Below are 19,407 nucleotides of genomic sequence, written 5' to 3'. Positions count from 1 at the left end.
TATATAACCCTACCTTCCACAGCAAGAGTGGGATCTCTAGTAGGCACGTGGGAATCCCTCCATGTTGAGAAATGCACCAATGAAGGCCCATTAGTCTAGTGGGGTCAAGACAAGCTTCCTAAAACAAGCCCATTTCAGCTTTGTTGGAAAAGAGACAAAATCCAAGCAGTTTATATGAGGACGCCAACATGAACAAGTGCATGGAGCGAAACTGTATTCTGGAGAAGTGGGCAGGCTGGCTCAGTCAGAAGAGGAGGTTCATGTGTTCCAGGTGTTGTTTGCAGCAGGAAGTGAGACAAGGTCTTTCGATAGCCTGGGTTGTCCTTGAAATCACTATGTTACATAGCCCTGGCTGCTGTCAGACTCATGGTAATCTTGGTGTTTTAACCTCTTGGGTGCTGAGATTGCAGGTGTGAACCATCAAACCCAGCGTGGGAGAGGTTCTTCACAGAGAAGTAATGAAACCTCAGCTTGGAAAATCGAGAGGTTTTTGGTTTTTTTAACAAAGTTGATTAAATGCCCTTAAATGCAGGGATGGGGGATTTAGGCTCCATAGGCAGCTTTTGTGAGAGTTTGAGCACAAGAGAGGAAGAGGTACAGAATAGACTATTGAGAAGCACCATGCAAGCTGGGCATGGTGAAAAATGACTGTGAATGCAGCACCGGGGAGGCTGAAGCAGGAGGAGTGCAAGTTCAAAGCCAGTCTGGGTTACATAGTGGGATGTGGAAGAAGAGAGTGAAAGGGGCCAGGGGCAAGGGGAAGGAGACCAGGAAAGAGCAAGGGAGATCTCCTGGGGGTGTCCATGAAATGGTTAATTTATTGACTGGATATCTGTCTGAAAGTAATTACAAGATACAGTAAACATGTTTAAATTTTCTGTGGGCTTGTCTATTGTTTTTAAGTTCCTTCTCTTCCTTTCTTGGACTATATAATCAAGATAACTCAAGGGTTCGAAGCAAAGTAGTTTGCAAGACCAAGACACCTGTCTGAGAATAGTGTCCTATGACTGAGGAATGGAATTGCATGCTGGGGACACTGTGTCCCCAACACTCCTCATCAAAGCAAGGTTGTCATACCAAGCAGCAGCACAGTTGTTCTCCACAGATGATTATCAGGCTAGAACATATTACCTGCAGCACAGTTAGCCAAGCATTCTCTCACCCCCATCTCACTTTGGCATCTTGAAGAAATGCCCTCTTCACAGTCAAGGGCTCCATGCTGTCTGAGAGCAGAGGGTCATTCACTCACTCTCCTGGATGGAACCATTGCCTTTGATCAGAGATGGGAATTGAATGTTTCTCATTTGCCCTGCCTACCGCAGTTCTACAGCTTAGCAGCTGAACTTTCTTAGAGCTCAGAGCTGAGACTGAAAGTTTTCTGAATGAGAAGCAGCACCCTCCACATCTGTTAAAGAACACCCAATGGTTTTTTTTAAATTATCTTTTGCTATAGACTTGATAAATGATTCTTTTTATGATGTTTGTGTCTTCAATTTTTTTTTAACATTTACTCAGGGTGTGTGTGTGTGTGTGTGTGTGTGTGTGTGTGTGTGTGTGTGTGTGTGCAGGAGCATGGCTGAGATGTGTTGGAAGTGAGGGAAATTTGGATATGTGTGTGAAATTCTCAAAGAATAAATAAAAATATTATTTAACTGTTTTTAAAAGGTTTGCATTCTTATATAAATTTGCAGCGAATATATTTCCCAAGCTCAGATTTCAGTTCCAACAGCATTTTCTATTCAAACTTGTACTGAAAGTTACTAATCTGCAATGCAGGGACATGCTGCAAGGTAAATGTCTTTGATTCCCTGCACTGAAGAAAAAGAATGAACACAAGATTGTGAAGGAGAGCTGGGGAGATAGCTTAGTGGGTAAGAGCCCTAGAAGCTCTTGCAGAGGCCCCAGGGTTCAATTCCCAACACCCACAAGGCAATTTACAACCTTCAGAGGTCGTCTGATGCCCTCTTCTGGCCTCCATGGGCACTGCACACATGTGGTGCACAGACATACATGCAGGCAAAACACTTACACATACAATTTTTTAAATTGTATAAACTAAAAGAATTGCTTAAATGCCTTCTTGGGGATTAATATGCTCAATTAAAATAATATCCTGTGGACTGATACAGATATATGGTAGTATTTATCTCTGTGAGAAAATTTCAAAGATCAAATGAACAAATCTTATTACAGATAAATGTTAATCTATGAATATCTGCAGCTGAATTTACTGATCAGAAATACTCACTTTGAAACCTAATTATGAGAAATATTATTCTTTTTATAAAAGTATGCCATCTTTCTAGTTAGTAGACTTGTATTATTAAATCTGTATATTAAAGGAATAGTGTTATATTTTGAAATTTTTCAATAAAGTGCTTACATAAATCAATTTTCTCTTAGATAAATTCCTAGGCTATGTTCTTGATTTTGCTTCTTGCCCCCCCAACCCTAAGGGATTCATTCCCTAATTTTTTTTATAGAATACGTTTGCTAGCTCCAGCACTAGACTAAGCCACATGAGGAGTGAGAGCACTTGTAATTGATTACTATAGCACAGTTCCTAACACTGAACAGATGCTCAACAAGTATTGAATAGTATGGAATGAAAGGAATAATATTGGTCTAAGATCTAAGGATCAAATACTGTGATTCTCGGGCTGGAGAGATGGCTCAGCCGTTAAAGGCTGGGCTCACAAACAAAAATGTAAAGGATTACGATTCTCTAAGACTTTCATTAATATTTCTCTTATACTTGGGGCTAGGTATGTAACGTAGTAGGAGAGTACTTTCCTAACATGCACAAAGCCCCAGATTCAATTCCTAGCAACCCAACAAAACAGGAAGAATTGTCTTGATTTGTCTGTGGTGCTTGCCTGTATTTCCAGCACTGGGGAGGCTGAACCAGAGGAGCTAGACAGGGAGCCTGCAGCCTGAGTTATATTCCTGGGACCTACCTGGAAAAACACACACGTATGCACACACACACACCGTACATACCATACACTAAAATAAATATTTTTTTTAAATTTTAAAATTGGAGAGTGGAGCGGTCATAGATCCAAGGCACCTGTCTAATTGCATTCTGCATATTTATATTTCTGCCCATAGAGTAAAGCTTCTGTCAACTTTGTTCGGAGAAGCTTCTTTTTGCAGTGGGAAGTGATTACTGCAGAGACTCATACATGATCAAAATGCTGAAGGTAAGAGTCTTAATGTTGGCAGCTCAGTCCCAAATGGAACATCTAAAACACCCACTTCAGAGCCAAGGAAACATCTTAAAAGAGAGGGTAAGAATATAAGAGTTGAAGGAAGGGTTGGGGGTGATTGGCATGCTATTTTCTGGGCATGATTTAGCATTCTTTTGAACTCCTGGCAGCTGTGATTACTTGCACAAGATTGGACACCTCACCATCCTGTCCTGGAGGGAGAAGGGACTCATGAGACCTCACCCTTTCTTGAGGAGACGTCAGCAGTTCGTGGTTGCTGAAAGAGAGACCTTTTCTTCAGTGGTGTAGCCACTGGTGAGTTGCTCATACTCTTGTAAATAACCTCTCATGTACACTCCTGTAAGTAACTCTGGGAATAGGGAGCGGACCAGTGGAAGTGGGAGAGGGACAAAATAGAGTAATGAGGGTGAATACAACCAAAACACATTAAGTACGTGTATGAAAATGTCACAATGAAATCTATAATTAGGCATAATTAATGTATGTTAATAAAGTTAAAATAATTTTGTAATGTGCATTGGTGTTTTGCCTGCATTTATACCTGTGCACCATGAGTGTGCCTAGTGCCCTTGGAAGCCAGAGAGGGTTTTGAATCTCCTAGGACTGGAGTTACTGATGGTTATGAGCTACCATGTGGGTTCTAGGAATCAAACCCAGGTTATCTGGAAGAGCAGCCTGTGCTCTTAACCACTTACCCATCTCTTTACACACACACACACACACACACACACACACACACACACACACACACACACACACAGCAATAAGCTTGTAAAAAGAAGAGTCTTATATTTTATAATACATCTTCACTGAAGGGCTGGTAAACTGTTTTTTAAATTCCAGTTGGTATATATCATGTGTTCCTCTAGTCACAAACTCCTGCAGTCTTCAGTGAAGTCTCTCCTTAAAACAAAACATTTCAGTGCTGATACTTGGATTAGTGAAGTTACTCAATGTGAATTGACTTGATGTGTTTATTCTAAGTTTCCCCAGGCGTCTATCCTCCAGAAAGAGAATGTTGGGAGACTTTCTGGGTTGGAGAAGGGAGGATGAAAATTGGCCCCTCACACATAGGACAAACAAGACCAGCAAGATTCCTCTAATCACAAATCATTTACATGATTAAGGCTTAGTATCCAAAACATATTAAGAACTCTGGGCTCAATGATAGAATCCTTGCACCAAATTCATGAGGACCTGGGTTCGATCTCCAGCACTGCCAGAACTCTTACAAGTCAATAATAAATTGACTAATTAAAAGTGGGCAAAGTATGTGAGCTGACATTCATCCAAAGAAGATATATAAGTGACCGATAGGCATATGAAAAAAATGCTCAACATCATTAGTTATCAGGAAAATACAAATCAAAACCACAATGAAACACCATTTCATACCCACCAGGATGGCTATAATATAGAAGTCTGACAATGGGGGCTAGACAGACAGCTAAGCTGTAAAGAGCACTTATTGCTCTTGCCAAGGGCCCCAGTTTGATCCCCAACATCCGAATCAGGCAGTGCACAACTGCTGGTAACTCCAGCTGCAGAGCAGGGCATCTGAGGCACCCTTCTGGCTTCCACAGGCATCCACACGCATGTGCACATACACACATACACATAAATAAATAATCAAACTAAATGACAGAAAATAATAATTATTGGCAAGATTGGAGAGAAATAAGAATCCTTGAACACTACTGATAGGAATGTAAAATTGTGTACTGCCTTGAAAAACTCTGGTAGGTTCTCAAAAGATTAAATACAGACTTGCACCTGATCTAGCCATTTTGCTACTAGATATATAACCAAAAGAATTGAAAATGGCCATCCTGATTATGACCTGTATACACATGACCATTGTAACTTGTATGTAAATGTCTATTGCAGCATTATCTATAATAGCCCAAAAGTGAAAACAAGGCAAATGACAACCAGTAATGCTCAGATAAACAACAAATAGTATATCTGTACAATCAAATACTATTCAACCATGAAAAGGAATCACCTTCTACAATATGGAAAGGAGGCAGGCAATGTCTAATAATAAGTATGAGATTTCCTTTTGAAATGATAAATAAAACCGGGCGGTGGTGGCGCACGCCTTTAATCCTAGCACTCGGGAGGCAGAGGCAGGCGGATCTTTGTGAGTTCGAGGCTAGCCTGGCCTACAGAGCGAGGTCCAGGAAAGGCGCAAAGCTACACAGAGAAACCCTCTCTCGGAAAACCTAAAAAAAAAAAAAATGATAAATATGTTCTGGAATTAGACAATGGTATAGGTTCCACAACTTTGACTAAACTTACCAAATTGATTTTTTTTTTCTGAGACAGGGCTTCACTGTGGAGACTTGGTTGGCCTGAAACTCGGCAAGGTCCACCTGCCTTTACCTTTTGAGTATTGGGGTTGAAGACCTGCAACCATGCCTGCCTGTTAATACACTTTCAAAAAATGAATTATATATTATTTGAATTTTGTCTTTTAAACTATTTATTTATTCTCTCTCACATGCGCACACACCACAAGTCAAATGACAACTTGAGAGAGATTGTTCTTGCCTTCCATCATGTGGGTGTTGGAGGTGAAAATTAGGCCATCAGGCTTGGTGGCAAGCACTTTTATCCACTGGGCTTCCTCAGTGCCCAAGTTGAATTGTATCTTTATTTAAAATGAATTTAAATTGCATCTTTTTTAATAAAGAAGTTTCATCTGGTCACAGTGATACAGGCTTGCAGTCTCAGTACACAGGAGACAGAGAGAAGGGGATTATGAATTCAAGGCCACCCTGTACTATATAATGAAACCCTGCATTAGAAAGAAAAAGAAAGGAAGGAAGGAAGGAAGGAAAGAGAAAGAAAGGAAGGGACGGAGGGAAGGATGGAGGGAGGAAGAGAGAGATGGAGGGAAGGGAGGAGGGAGGGAAGAAGGAAGGAAGGGAGGAAGAAAGAAAGAAAGAAAGAAAGAAAGAAAGAAAGAAAGAAAGAAAGAAAGAAAGAAAGAAAGAAAGAAAGAGGTGGAGAGATAGCTGAGCAGTTTAAGAGCGCTAGCTGCTCTTCCAGAGGACTCTGGTTCTGTTGGACCCACATGGCAACTCACAACCTTCTGTAATGCCAGCTCCAGAAGATCCAAAGCCTCTGTGGATACCAGGCACGAACAGGGTGCATAGACATATATGCAGGCAAAACACTGGTACACATAAAATAAAAATATATAAATTAAAAAAAAGACTAAATTGAAGAAATAGGATAGCTGAAGGATAGCTCAGTGATAGAATGCTTGTGTAGTATGTACGACATCCTATATTTAATCCCCACTACAGCAAAAACAAAAAGTGTCTACTTTATTTTTTAAAGATTTATTTATTTATTATGTATACAGTGTTCTGCCTGCATGTTTGCCTGAATGCCAGAAGAGGGGACCAGATCTCATTGCAGATGGTTGTCAGCCATCATGTGATTGCTGAGAATTGAACTCAGGACCTCTGGAAGAGCAGCCAGTGCTCTTAACCTCTGAGCCATCTCTCTAGCCCCAAGTTTCTACTTTATTATTACTCATTTATTAGGTACTGAATACTGCCAATAAAATATTTACAAGTACATCTAAAATCTAGGCGATATATATATATATATATATGTATATATGTATGTATAATGTATAGTCCTTTATTATGTTGGGTTTTACATAAATTCATGAATATTTATGAACCAGAGAGATGGCTCAGTAGTTAAAAGTGTTTGCCGCTAAACCTGAGGACCTGAGTTGCATCTTTTGAGATCCACAAAGTGGAAAGAAGAATAGAATCCAGAAAGTTGTCCTCTGACCTCAACACACACACACACACACACACACACACACACACACACACACACACACACACACACACACACACACTAGCGCACTAATAAATAAAAAAAATAAATATTGATGACTGTATAGAAATAAAAAATTTAAATAATACTGAGGGTGTCAACAAGTAAAGCTGTCCCAGCTAACTGCCTAGCCAGAGGAGCGTCTGTCAACGCAGCACTCTACCCCGCCTCCCCCCGCGTCGTAGCGAGATGGGACGTTCCGGAAGTTAATCAGGCCGGTACCAACACGTGACCAGGGTGGAGAGCCGGTCCTGCACGTGCGTCTGTGACGCCATCTCGGCGCGACTCTTCATTTCCTTGGACTTTTCTGACTGCTCTGCCTTAGCTATGCCGAAAGTCGTGTCCCGGTCGGTGGTTTGCTCCGACACCCGGGACCGCGAGGAATATGATGACGGCGAGAAGCCCCTCCATGTCTACTACTGTTTGTGCGGCCAGATGGTCCTGGTGCTGGGTGAGTGGCCGAAAACGGCGGCTGCAGCCAGATGCCGGGCTTTTTTTTTTTTTTTGAGACAAGATCTCATTAAGTTGCTCAGGGTGAACTTGAATTCATGATGTAGCTTAGACTAGCCTCGAACTTGCCGGTGATCCTCCTGCATCACAAGCGTGCACCATCACTCTAGGCTCAGGATATTTTTCAGTGATTCTAAGCGACGAAATCTTTCTTCATTCCTTCAGATTGTCAGTTAGAGAAATTGCCTATGAGGCCTCGGGACCGGTCTCGCGTGATTGATGCTGCCAAACATGCTCATAAGTTTTGTAACACAGAAGATGAGGAGACTACCTATCTTCGGAGGTAAGGGCTTGATGCTCTGTTTAGTTCCCTGCTGTGTTGAGGTCTGTTTCTGAAGAATGTAAATTATTCTGTGTAGTGGTTGAGCAGCTCACATAGTTAGGCCTGATACTTTGCTAGTATTCTAACTTACGTTAATGCAGCAAATTCTTTATTGTACTTTTTTGAAATGGTACTTTGAGAAATGGTTTCTCTTGGCATTTGATAGCTGTGATGGTTCAGTTACAGGTTGGAATAAGTTCGTACAACCTGCAACTTTTGATGTTGTTATTGGTATTATTTGCAGGGCTGGGGAAAGAACCAAGGGCCTTGGTCTTGCTGGGTGAGCACTCTCCCAGAGTTACATCCCCAGTCTGTAATCTTATGCATGCCATGTGCCAGGTACTGAGCTAGGTACCAAATCTGTGAATGAATAAGGCACAGTTTTTATTAAAGAAGTCAGTGAGGAAACTGACTTAATTGTGATGGAAAGAAATGCTGGTGCTGTGAACAAAGGCTATAGGAAAACAGGTGCCTGTGTTGTGGTCAGGAAAGGCTCTGAAAGAAGTGGAATCTTTGCTTGGCTTGAACTAGGAATTTGCCAGTTCTTGGAGGACGATGAGGAACAGTCCAGGTAGAAGGACTCTGGGAGCATTAAGAGCATCAAACATGATGTGCTTGGGAAATTGCAATAGCCTTTTGTAGCCAGAGCATGGGTTACTGTTTTGCAGAAAAAGCTTCGTGCATACTGTGGTGAGGACAGTGAAATGCTTTATTTGAAGACAGTAAAAAGCTATTTCTTTGTATTTGTGTTTGTGTATGTGTTGGGTGTTGCACGTGTGTGTGTGTGTGTGTGTGTGTGTGTGTGTGTGTGTACACGCGTGCACTTGTGGAGGCCAGAGGATAACCTTGAGTGCCTTCCACTTTTTTTTTTTTAAAGAAAGTCTCTCTCTTACCAGCCTAGAACTTGCTAAGTAGTCTAGGTTGGCTTGCCAGTGAGCCCCATACAACTGCCTGACTCTTACTTCTGAAGTAAGAAACATTACAAGGGCACCACCATTCCTAGCATTTAGTTAGGTTCCAGGGAATCAAACTCAGATCCTCCTGTTTGCTTGCAAGGCAGGTGCTTTACAGACTGTGATCTGTCTCCTCAGCCTTATTTCCATTTTTAAAGGTTTATTTTTATTTTTGAGAGAGAGAGAGAGAGAGAGAGAGAGAGAGAGAGAGAGAGAGAGAGAGAGAGAGAGTGAGAGTGAGTTGGTATGTGCATGTGAGTGCAGGTGCCGGTAGAGGTTGGGGAGAAGACGTTTGATCCCCTGGAGCTGGAGTTGCAGGTGGTTGTCAGCCACCTAATGTTGGCCTTGGGAACCAAACTTGAGTCTTCTGCAAGAGCATCATACTCTTAATCACTGAGCCATCTCTCTAGCCCCCTTAGTTCCATTTTGTAAGGAGGGAGTTACATAGTTAGATATGTGTGTTTTTAAATTGAGGAATCCTTGGTGTATATGGGTACTTAAAAATGGGGGAGGTCACAGCTGGGCGGTGGTGGTGCACGCCTTTAATCCCAGCATTCGGGAGGCAGAGGCAGTCGGATCTCCGTGAGTTCGAGGCCAGCCAGGATTACAGAGTGAGTTCCAGGAAAGGTGCAAAGCTACACAGAGAAACCCTGTCTTGAAAAACAAACAAACAAATAAATAAATAAATAAAAATGGGGGAGGATAAAATTACATTGAATGTGTGGAGCAAGGCATAAGGCTTATAACTCAGTTGGTAGAGTGCTTGCAGTCCTTGGTACTGCACATAACAGTGATAGTAGTGCTCACTTGTAATCTCAGCTCTAGGAGGCAGGGGCAGGAGGATTAGAAGTTCAAGGTCATCCTCAGCTATGTACAGCCTAGGCTTACACGAGACCCTTTACATACATACATACATACATACATACATACATACATACATACATACATACAAGAGAAAGCAGATGGGAGAGAAAGAAAGAAGACTGAGATTTACAAAGAATTGGACAGAACCAGGAGAACCTAATAATGCAGAGTTTTAAGAAAGGAAAGAGGGTCTGGAGTGATGTCTCTGCAATAAGAGCACTGGCTGCTCTTCCAGAGGACCCAGGTTCAATTTCCACAACCATCTGTAACTCCAGTTCCAGAGGATCTGATGCCCTCTTCTTCAGATATGCATGCAGGTAAAGCACTAATATGCATACACATTTTTAAAAAGGAAAGAATTCCAAGGTGTGTATAAAAGGTAAGAGTGGTCACCTCCACGCACCCAATACCACAGGAGATCCACTCATTTATTCTAAAGTCCACTCATTTATTCAGCAAATATTTCATTTTCTGAGCTCCTGATGTATGTTGGGCACTTGACACTTGGAATCCACTGGTATATTAGCGTGCTAAAGCTGCTATAGAAATATACCACAACCTGGGTAGCTTTAAGCAACAAAAATTAATAGGTAACATTGTACAGTATTATTTTAAGATGTGTTACATTTGTTTATGCTGTGAACATTTGTTTAATGATGCACAGATGTGATGCATTCTTTTATGTTGCATTTGTTTAACTGTGAAGCTGTGTTACATGCCTGTCTAAAACATCTGATGGTCTAATAAAGAGGTGAGCGGCCAATAGTGAGGCAGGAGAAAGGATAGGCAGGGGTGGCAGGCAGAGAATAAATAAATAGGAGGAGAAATCTGGGAGGAGAAAGAAGGAAGAGCAAGAGGGATCAGGGAGGAGGACATCAGGAGCCAGCCACCCAGCCAGCCACCCAGCCAGCCACCCAGCCAGCCACCCAGCCAGCCACCCAGCCAGCCACCCAGCCAGCCACCCAGCTAGCCACCCAGCCAGCCATGGAGTAAGATTGAAAGTAAGATATACAGAAATAGAGAAAGGAAAAAGCCCAGAGGCAAAAGGTAGATGGGATAATTTAAGAAAAGCTGGTTAGAAACAACCCAAGCTAAGGCCGGGCATTTATAAGTAATACGTCTCTGTGTGTGTGTTTATTTGGGAGCTGGGTGGCGGGCCCCAAAAGAGCCCAAAGAGTGAAAACAAACAACAGCACGGTTCAGATTTGGAGGCTGAAGTTTGAAAGTTGTCAGCAGAGCTATGCTCTTGCTGACTTATCCCTTCCCACCTATCATCTGTGTGTGTGTGTGTGTGTGTGTGTGTGTGTGTGTGTGTGTGTGTGTGTGTGTGTGTGTAACAGAGAGAGAGATGGGGGTCTTACTCTGTAGACTAGGCTGGCCTGGAGCTCACTATGTAAAACAGGCTGGCCTGGCACTCATAGAGATCTGTCTGCTCTTGGTTCCCAAGTTCTGGGATTAAAACTATGTGCTACCAGGCCTGGCATTTTTTGTTTGTTTCTTTTAATTTTTTTATTTTTTACATTATTTTTGTGGGGTAGAGGGTGGGGCATGGGTGGAGCTGCCATGGCCTGCCTGTGGAGGTTCGAGCATAGCTTCTGATAGTTTTCTTCTTCTACCACATGGGTCCCAGGGATAGAACTTGGGTCATCAAGTTTGGTGGCAAATGCCTTACTCTCTGAGCCATCTCTCACTCTCTTCTGGATTTTTTCCCCCAAGAATCCTTAGTGTTCCTTGGCTTATCAATGCATCACTCCATTATCTGCCTGTATCATGTGTGTTTTTTCTGTGTCTTCTCATTTTTAGAAGTTTTATTTTCTGTATGTGAGTGTTTTGCCTGTTTGTGTATCATTTGTGTGCCTGGTGTACATAGAGGCCAGAACAGGAATCCCTTGGAACTGGAGTTACAGATGGTTGTGAGCTGCCATGTGGGTGCTGGGAATAGAACCCTAACCTCTGGAGGAGCAACCAGTGCTCTAACCTCTCTTCTCTTATTTTAACCTTTTGTTTATTTTTCTTTGTTTTGACAGTCTCTCTTGTACCACAAGCTTTGAATGGGGTACTTAGTGGAAAATGACCTTAATTCCTGATCCTCCTGCTTGTACCTCCAAAGTGCTCAGATTACATGGGTCACTTTGTCCTTTGTTATATCTTCCCCTATTATTTAGATTACTGGTTTTGAAAATTATCGACTATCTTTAGGATCACTGTAATAATTACATATAATATTTGTAGAAAGTTATGTATATAATAGTATTATATATTAATATGTATTATTCGGTTAGTACAGAAAACAGTTGCCTTAGTTAGGGTTTCTCTTACTGTGAAGAGACACCATGACCGCGGCAACTCTTATAAAGGAAAACATTTAATTGAGGTGGCAGCTTACAGTTTCAGAGGTTCAGTACATTGTCATCATGGTGGGGAGCATGGCAGCATGCAGGCAGACATGGTGCTGGAGAAGGACTGCTACATGCTGATTTGCAGGCAATAGGAAGTAGACTGTCTCACTAGGAGTAGCTTGAGCATAGGATACCTCAAAGCCCACCCCCTCAGTGACACACTTCCTCCAACAAGGCCACACCTACTCCAACAAAGCCACACCTCCTAATAGTGCTATTCCCTATAGGGGCCATTTTTTTTCAAACCACCACAGCAATTTAATACTAGGCTGCAGTCATCTATGACATCATAAAGCTAGTCAAGAAAATTACTGGGTGACCCTATACTGAAGTAGAAACTCTGAAATCCAATCAGCCTTACCTTTAGGATGAATCAGCCTTAGGACTAGCCTTATTTAGTGGCAAATAGTGCCTTCTTTAATGGCAGGGCCTAGGCCAGGGACTTGTAGCCACATCATTGTTAGGGTTCGGAATTCCTAGAGCTTACCAACAAGCAAGTACACTCCCCCTTGACATAGTTCATGTTCTAGTCATGTGCAGCATTTCCAAGGGCTTACTCTGTGCTTTGCTGCTGGCCAAGGCAGAATTCTAGTCTTTTCTTAGTGTTCCTCTTTTTCACCAGTTACTGCTGAGCACACAGCCCATGGCCCATCTTTCCCGTCTACTTCTTGAGTGAGTTTGGGCAATTTGTGGTATTTTTTTCTCTTTTGTTTTCTGACACAGATTCTCACTATGCAGCCTAAGCCAGCCTTCAACTCAATCCTCCTGCTTCAGCCTCCCCAGTGCTGGGTTTCCAGGCAAGTGCCGCCATACCCATCTATGTTATTCTTTTTCATTCTAGGACTTCTAGGTTATCTGACTTATTGGTATACAGTTGTTCACAGAATAGCCTGGCAGTGATTGATTGATTGATTGAGATGGAGTTTCTCTGTGTAACAGTCCTGGCTGTCTTGGAACTCGCTTTGTAGACCAGGCTAGCTTTGAACTCACCAAGATTCACCTGGCTCTGCCTCCCGAGTGCTAGGATTAAAGGTGTGCACCACCACCTCCCCGCTCTGGCAGTGTTTTTTTTGTTTGTTTGTTTGTTTGTTTTTTTCGAGACAGGGTTTCTCTGTGTAGCTTTGCGCCTTTCCTGGAACTCACTTGGTAGTCCAGGCTGGCCTCGAACTCACAGAGATCCGCCTGGCTCTGCCTCCCAAGTGCTGGGATTAAAGGCGTGCACCACCACCGCCCAGCTGAGTGTTTTTATGTGTATAATATTGGTAGGGAATCCTTGAGTTTTAAGTCCTAATGGTATTAGGCAATAATTCTTTGTATATAGCAGTTCCATGAATATACTATGTATACATGGAGTATTTCATTTACATGAAATCCTATTTTCTGTCACCTTGTCATGAAGTTTCTGTGACTCTCTCTAGACAGAGTGTGGTGCCACCACTTGTGCTGCCATTACAACTTCCTCCACTTAAGAACTTAACTTCAGGGGCTGGAGAGATGGCCCAGTGGTCAAGAACACTGGCTGCTCTTCCAGAGGGCCTGAGTTCAATTCCCAGAACCCACGTGGCAGCTCACAACTGTCTGTAATTCCAGTTCCAGGGGATCTGACACCTTCACACCAATGCATATAAAAAGTTTAAAAAATATTCTTTAGAAAAAAAAAAGAGGGGCTGGAGAGATGGCTCAGAGGTTAAGAGCACTGACTGCTCTTCCAGAGTTCCTGAGTTCAATTCCCAGCACCCACATGGTGGCTCACAACCATCTGTAATGAGATCTGGTGCCCTCTTCTGTGTACATAATAAATAAATAAATCTTAAAAAAAAAAAAGAAAAAAAAAGAACTTAACTTCAGCCAGACAGTGGTGGCGCACACCTTTAATCCCAGCACTCGGGAGGCAGAGCCAGGCGGATCTCTGTGAGTTCGAGGCCAGCCTGGTCTACAGAGGGAGATCCAGGACAGAGAGACCCTGTCTCAAAAAAAAAAAAAAAAACACTTCGTTAGCCAGATGTGGTAGCTTACAACTGTTATCCTAGCATGTGAGAGTCTGAAGCAGGAAGATTGCTTTGAGTTTAAGGCCAGCCTGGCCTACATAGCTAAACTCTAGATCATCCTGGGGGTCTTCAGTAAGATCTTATCTCAGAAAAACCTTCCTTGATTATCAGTTTAGTTTCCTTACGAAGATGAATTTATTCACTGTATATTGTACATCTTCTCAGTGTCCAGTCCTTTTAATTTTATGTGTATAGTATTTTGCTTGAATGTATGTTTGTTTACCACATGTGTACATGGAGCCTGCAGAGGTGAGAAGAAGGCATTGGATATCTGAAGCTGGAGTTACAGACAGTTGTGGACCACCATATGGGTGCTGGGAATTAAATTGAGGCCCTTTGGAAGAGCAACCAGTGCTCTTAACTGCTGAGCCCTCTCTCCAACCCCTTTATGTAGTGCTTTGCTCAGAGTCTGTCTGATCTCAGGGAATGGATGATGGAAATCATGGAAAATTAATAAGTAGAAAAATCAAGTAATTATGATTATTAAAAGCCATATGAATGAAACAAAGGGTTGGTAGAGAAAATCACACGAGAACTTCTTAGTGAATGTGTTCCGGGAATAACCTCTGACTAGGTTACTTATGAAGTGGCATCAGCGTAGACAAAGGACTGCCTTAGCAATGTGATGAGCAGAGCATGGTTTGTAGAGGGAGAAGCATGTGTGTGTAAACGGTCAGCTGTTGGAAAGCACATGTTCATTTTAAAGAGCTGAAACAGAAGGAGGACTGATTTGGCCGTGGAAGTGGAATGTGTGTATGGAAGAGGGAGACTATATAAGATGCTGCAGAAACCAGTAGTTATGTTCTTAGGTGGTACCAGGGAAGCCACTTCTGCCTCTGTTTAGAGAGTGATTTGGAGGAAGAAACTAGTGGGGGCAGATTCTAGAATAAGTGGTTGGAATTTTTTTATTTCAGATAGAAGTTCATGTTGAGGAAGTCCTGTCTATGTTATGACATGCATGGGCAGAGAGCAAGAGAGAGAGAAGTTATGACTAGAGAAATGTAGTGACTACAGAAAAGTCTAAAATTTGCACGTGTTGTAAAACAAAAGCATATCAAAGACAAATGACAAACTGAGCAAGAAACATTTGCAAGGCCCATTAATAGTGCAAGTCTCCTTAATGTAAAAGAAATTGGTGACTCAAAAGATAGGAGCTAACAGTTCACAAGGCAGCAAAAAAGAAATTTGCGACACAAATGGCTGTCATATTGGTGCTGAGATATATAGCTTCCATTTTAAAAAAAGGAAATACAAATTGGCAGATCTTATTTTCTTTTCCCTTTGTTTTGGAGTTGAGTCTTGCTATGTTACCCAGTTGGTTCTCAAACTGTGATCCTCCTTTCCCAGCCTCCTGAGTAGCCATGATTATAGGTACATGCTGTGGCACCCTTGAAGATCTAATTTTTCACATGTGAAATTGGCTGGGATGCAGTTAACTAGCATGCACTAACAGTGAGGCGGTAGAGAAACAGAACTCTCAATACATTGCTGCTAGTATAAACTGGTGCAAGTTCTACAGAGAAGAATTTGGCAGTGTGGTGGTTTGAATGAGATTCACCTCCCATAGGCTTATATATTTGAATGCTTGGTTCCCAGTTGGTGGACTGTTGGGAAGGATTAGGAGGCTGGAGGAGGTGTGTCACTGGGAGTGGGGTTTGACTAACACCAGGCCCAGATTATTTATAATACCCAAGCCACTGAAACACTATGAGATAATTAATAGTGCATTGCTTAGGGGATAATGACAAGAAAATATGTGCATTTTCAGTACTAATACAACTTTGTGGTGTGTGTGTGTTTCACATGTACATGGGTGCATGGGTGTATGGGTGTATGTGCCGATGCAGAGTCTAGAGCTGCATGCTAGGGTGTCTTCCTCTGTCACTCTCCATTTTTATTCCCTTGAGACGGGGTCTCTCACTGAACCAGAGCTTTGCTATTCAACTAGGCTGGCTGGCTAGTGACCTCTCAGGATTTGAGTATCCTGACTTCCTAATCCTGAAGTTACAGTCATACATAGCCATGCCTGGCTTTTTATGTGGATGCTGGGGGTTCTAACTTGGGTCCTTGTTCTGGCTGATCAAGCAGTCTTACTCATTGAGTTAGCTCCCCAGCCCCTGACACAACTTTTGTCTAACATGTTCTATCCATGGTTGGTGAACTCCACAGATTCAGAAACCATGGATACAAAGGGCTGACTATATAATTAGCTGCTGCTATATTATTGTGGTTATTATTGTTGATACTACAAGTCCAATCACTGTTTTGACTATTAATATTACTGCCCTTTTCTCTGCTTAGCTAGCATTATTACTAATTGCTCACAACCCTGTTAGTTGCTCAGTACATGCTTGTGAAAGAAGGAATGCATGCTGGAGTTATAAACTTAATACATGCTTAACTAGCCAGTAGAGCTATGAAATGAAGAACTTCTGAACTTTTAGCATCAATTATGATAAGTGATGAACAATGGGAAAAATGAGCTAGGAGGTTAATCGGTTATGAGATTTGCTCTTAACTTTTCAATTTTTACTTCCATTTTCTGTGAAGGCCTGAGGGCATTGAACGTCAGTACAGAAAGAAGTGTGCAAAGTAAGTACCAACAGTATGGGTTTTTCTGAGCATAGGTAAGTAAAAGCATAATGTGTTAGGAAAATAGTCTCTCTTTGGACTCAGTAATCTCAAAGGCCTTCAAACCAAATGCTAATATGCTTTCCAAAGACTCTAGTTAAATTCCATCCCTGACCAGCTGATTACAAAAGTAAGGAAAATGGGGCCATTTTTTTTCTTTTGAGGCAGGGTCTTGGTGTGTAGTTCAGGCCAGCCTTGAGCTTTTGATCCTTTGCCCTAGCCTCCCGAGTCCCGGGATTATAGGCATGCACCATGCACCAAGCAAAAACGTGAGTTTTTAACATAATATAATTTGAAAGATCGAGATGTAATATGTCTGCAATAAAATTTACCATTTAAATATTCAAGTCAATGAATTTTGAGAGAAAAATACAGTGAAGTAATGCCACCAGCATCAAGATAGAAAGCATTTGCAGCAGTCCCCATGTCCTTTGCGGCCAGGCTCCTTTCTTTCTTCATCCTCCTCCCTGGTAGTGGCTACTCTGGGTCACTGTGCTTTCACCTTTCCTAACAGTTCGGGGAAATTCTGTAGTGTTTTCCACTACATACAAGTACATGTCTTCTATAGCTGGTCTAGCTTTCTCTCTCTTCCCCGCTTCCCTCTCCCCTTCTCTGCCCACCTGCCCTCCCGCCCTCCCTCTCTCCCTCCCTCCTTCATTCTCTCCCTCTCTTCTCTCTCTGTCTCTCTGTCTGTCTCTCTCTGTTTCTCTCTCTGTCTCTCTGTCTCTGTCTGTCTCTGTCTCTGTCTCTCTCTCTCTCTCGCTCTCTCTCTCGGTCTCTCTCTCTCCTACACATGTACATGGCATACATATAGGAATCAAAGGACAACTTGGAGAAGATTCTCACCTTCCATGTGGGTCTTGGGGGGATCAAACTCAGGTTTTCAGCCTTGGGAACAGGCTCCTTTACCCACTCAGCCATCTCACTGGCCCCATCCCTAGTTTTTCTCAATTTGATGTTTTAGGGATTCATCCAAGTTGTTATGTGTATCAATCATTTGTTTCTCTTTTTTGCTGAGTATCCCATCCTGTTAGTTCATTTCCTCATTCACAGTGCTCTTTATTTTTGAGCATCCCATTGTATCAGTTTGTACACCCATTCACAATGAGTTTCAGTTGCTTCCAGTGTAGGCTATTACCAGGAACGTTGCTCTGAGTATTCTAGATAGAGTTTATTGCGAACATATATTTTCTTTTGGAGTAGAATTGGCTGAGTCATAATGGAAAATGTGACACAATATAATTTAGTTCCAGGCTTATGTATGAAATGTATTATGTAGACTATAAAGCTAGGAATCTTAAAGGATGTTGTTTAAAGCAAAACTTCCAGCTTTAGACTATTAATAGTAAGAATATTAGAAAGTTCAATTTTTGTTATTGTTGTTTTAAGACAGGATCTGTCTATGTAGTCCTGGCTGTCCTTGAACTTAGTATGTAGACCAGGCTGGCCTGGAACTCACGGAGATCCACCTGCCTCTGCCTCCAGAGTGCTGGGATGAAAGACCAGCCACTATACTTGGCAGTTAAGTTCAATCTTTATGTGAGGACGATTGTGTTTTGGCTCTCAAGAGACTCAGAGTAGGAGCATTGAAGCAGAGGAAAGTAAGTAGAAGATAGGAAGATATTAGAGTTCCTAGCCATACTGGATTCATGAAGCTGTTTTTTTTTTTTTTATCATATCTTGTAGGTCTACTTCTTAGCTCAGAAAGCGTAATGGTCAGCCAGAGAAAGTGGCAGTTGTACAGGATTTATTTTGCCAAACACTGCAGTGGCTTCTGTCCACTTTCTCTGATGCTGTAAAATGAAACAGCAAAGTGGACAGAACCAGTGCTCAGGCACCTGGGAATAATGGTAGCAGTTTTTGACTACAAAGCCAACAGTAGTGTTGGCTAGCATTTCCCAAATTTTGTCTAATGTCAGTAATCATGTGGGATGCCAATTAAAATAGCAGAATCTCAGGCCTCACTTACCCCTACATTTGCCAAACTAGGATCTTCTGGGAGAGGCCTAGGAACCTGATCAGAAATTTCAACATGTACCCTAATTGATTCTTATCAAGTTCATTAGGGAAAAGATAAACATTTCCTGCCACAAGCAAGACTGTTCCCAGAAACCAAGTCTACTTTGCAAGCCATGCTTTGGGGGTGTAGAGTTAGAGGCCTTCCAGAGATTCTCTCTGCCATTTGCAGGTGTGGACTGCCGCTCTTCTACCAGTCCCAGCCCAAGAATGCTCCTGTGACCTTCATCGTGGATGGAGCCGTAGTGAAATTTGGCCAAGGCTTTGGGAAAACCAATATATATACTCAGAAGCAGGAGCCTCCTAAGAAGGTAATTATCATCAAAGGGCACAGACTACTTAATATAGCTACACATTTAGTCCCAAATTTGATTAGTGCTGGGGATCAAACCCAGGACTTGTACATGTTAGGCAAGCACCACTGAGCTATAGCATTACCCCCTAATTTTTAAAATAAAGATATAATACCTGAGAAACTTTCCTTATAGATGAAATGTTTATTAAGAAAATGCCATTGTTGTGTACATGCAGGTATTATAGAACTGTGACATTTATTATTTGCTTTATATA

The 19,407-nt window shown here is 42.0% G+C and overlaps 1 protein-coding gene across 7 annotated transcripts in view; it reads left to right on the top strand.

The window, feature by feature from the left end:
• Positions 1–3,271: 3,271 nt before the first annotated feature.
• Steep1 (STING1 ER exit protein 1) overlaps positions 3,272–19,407 on the top strand; it is a 35,977-nt gene continuing 19,841 nt past the window's right edge. For 2 of the 7 annotated variants that reach the window (XR_008218203.1, XM_052738149.1), the window contains exons 1-4: positions 7,187–7,545; positions 7,770–7,887; positions 16,741–16,782; positions 19,010–19,148. Coding sequence is in view for 6 of the 7 variants with exons in the window: in XM_052738149.1 (XP_052594109.1) it covers positions 7,422–7,545; positions 7,770–7,887; positions 16,741–16,782; positions 19,010–19,148 (423 nt within the window). In the remaining variant the exon portion in view is untranslated. Of the gene's footprint in view, positions 3,291–3,379; positions 3,525–7,170; positions 7,546–7,769; positions 7,888–16,740; positions 16,783–19,009; positions 19,149–19,407 lie in introns of those variants that run through there. The other 5 variants (XM_052738166.1, XM_052738146.1, XM_052738148.1 and 2 more) reach the window with 5 other exon arrangements.

The sequence above is a fragment of the Peromyscus californicus genome, unplaced genomic scaffold (genome assembly GCF_007827085.1).
Source record: "Peromyscus californicus insignis strain IS unplaced genomic scaffold, ASM782708v3 Scaffold_10__1_contigs__length_136768540, whole genome shotgun sequence".
Lineage (NCBI taxonomy): Eukaryota > Metazoa > Chordata > Mammalia > Rodentia > Cricetidae > Peromyscus > Peromyscus californicus.
This window is presented reverse-complemented; position numbering and strand designations above follow the sequence as displayed.